The 1935-nt window shown below is 48.0% G+C and overlaps 1 protein-coding gene across 1 annotated transcript in view; it reads right to left on the minus strand.

The window, feature by feature from the left end:
- Positions 1 to 428: 428 nt before the first annotated feature.
- IP6K2 (inositol hexakisphosphate kinase 2) overlaps positions 429 to 1935 on the minus strand; it is a 7309-nt gene continuing 5802 nt past the window's right edge. Inside the window, exon 5 of the mRNA XM_010132111.1 lies at positions 429 to 1211. Coding sequence (XP_010130413.1) covers positions 714 to 1211 — 498 coding nt within the window. The 3' untranslated portion in view covers positions 429 to 713. The remainder of the gene's footprint in view (positions 1212 to 1935) is intronic.

A 1935-nucleotide genomic window follows, 5' to 3' on the forward strand; every position in this document is an offset into this window, starting at 1 on the left:
ATCCTGTAGATCAAAAACCATCAATTGCTCTCTAGAAACGGGTTACACCACGCGAGATCTCCTTCACAAGATCCCCAAACAGGAAATAGGTTTAGGAAATCGGAGACTTTAACAGACAAGTTCGTGGTTATCAACATCTCATTATCTGGCTGGAAGGGACCTCTGCAGGCCTCTCATCCACCTGCGGCCATTTGGTCCCTCTGAGCTGTCTCTTCCCCATCTGCAGGCCCTGCTGCCTCTGCTTCTCCTCAAAGCGCCGCTGCTCCGGGCCCCGGGCAGCGTGGCAGCTCTCTGCTGGATGTGCAGACAGGAGGCCCAGAACCCGGAGAGGATGGCAAGCCTTGCCGTTTACACGCTGCTTTTGTACTACAGCGGGAAGACCTGAGCAGCAGCTCTTCCTCAGTCTCCAGCAACAAGCGAGGCATCACTTACAATGAACAAAAAGAATTTTATTGGAACATATACACACAGGGATAACAGAGGTATCTGAGTAATCAAATATGGAATGTTTAAGAAAGTTAAAATAAATAAGGATACCAAGTTTTGCCAGTGCTAGGTCCAGCACCAATGTAAGGAAATGCCCTCTGAACACGTCTGACTCTGATGGGACCATCCCTGCAGAGCCTGTAAAGATTCCTACCACCAGAAAGTGGCCAATAATTTTGGAATACAAAGAGTCACAATAGTGCTTTCTACTGATGTGCATTCACTGTTTATTCACTGCTTTCGTCTCTTATTTCTTTAATAATATCTATTAAATTCTGAAGTCCAAAAACATAACCCGTGTCTTGGCCCTCATGCACCACACTATCTTCTCCGTAGTACTTGCAGGTCGTGTGGGCAAAGTCTATCATGCGGACATCGACAGTACTAGCGGCTGGTTTGTAGGCATACGCTCCTGCTGACTCGTCTGAAGACTCCTCTGAAAGGTCCTCTAAGTCCTCCGGGTCTGAGTCGACAGCAACTTCCTGCCTTTCCTTCCCATCGTAAATGATCAGCAAGGAGCTCGAATAGAAGCGGTAAGACTCCTGTTTCTCTAGGACAGACTTGAGTTCAGTCAGTTTTTTAATAACAGATTCAAAGAGTTCTCTGCGCAGGTATTTGCCGTTATGAAAGAACTGGTAAAGTGCTTCTTTAAATCCTTGCACTGAGAGTTTTCTCCCGTGGTATTTATTCATGAACATGAGCTGGCCAGTGCCTGCCTGGTATACCTGCACAGACAAACACAAGAGAAAAGGAACAGTTAAAATTGCTGGCAACACCGACCCAAAGCCTTGGGGGAAAAAGACAAAAAGACATGCTACGGAAAGCTTTTACCAGATGTCAAACTGCTCAATCAAAACTGCTCTCGCACAGTTACACAAACCACTAACAACAGATGCAGCAGCGTCTGTGGAACTCGGAGGCATGGAGGAAATGGAAAATTCCTTCAGTTGAGATCGGAGCTTTTCCACCGGGAACGTAAGAACGAGGCATTTATGAGATGAGGAAAGCTGTGGCCAAGATCTCTAAAGTCAAGCTCGTACCACAGCCACTCCCTCCGCTCACTCGTCAGTTCCTGGCATGCTGAGCTCTAAGCGACAGCAAGCACTCCTGTACACAACTGAGGTGTGCCCCTGTATTTAAAGACGTCAGAGGTGCTCCTGCAGGAAGATTCCTTCCTAGAGGAGTCTACACACCTAAGCGGAATGCCTAAACATCGGGGGCAGGTAAGGATTACAGGTGCCTTCACAGTTCCTCCTTGTTTTCCAGCACAGGTCTGTACCGGAAGAGAACAATGAGCACGCCCCGCTCACATCCCAGCACATGGTGGTTAGAAACGCAGCGCCCACGCTTCGGCCCTGTGCTTTTGCCCAAAGTTAGGAGTGAGCTGAACACCAAACATGCCAATAATCATGCTGTTGAACAAGTCCCAGCAAACACTACTGGCATTCC

The sequence above is a fragment of the Buceros rhinoceros genome, unplaced genomic scaffold (assembly GCF_000710305.1).
Source record: "Buceros rhinoceros silvestris isolate BGI_N320 unplaced genomic scaffold, ASM71030v1 scaffold21712, whole genome shotgun sequence".
NCBI lineage: Eukaryota > Metazoa > Chordata > Aves > Bucerotiformes > Bucerotidae > Buceros > Buceros rhinoceros.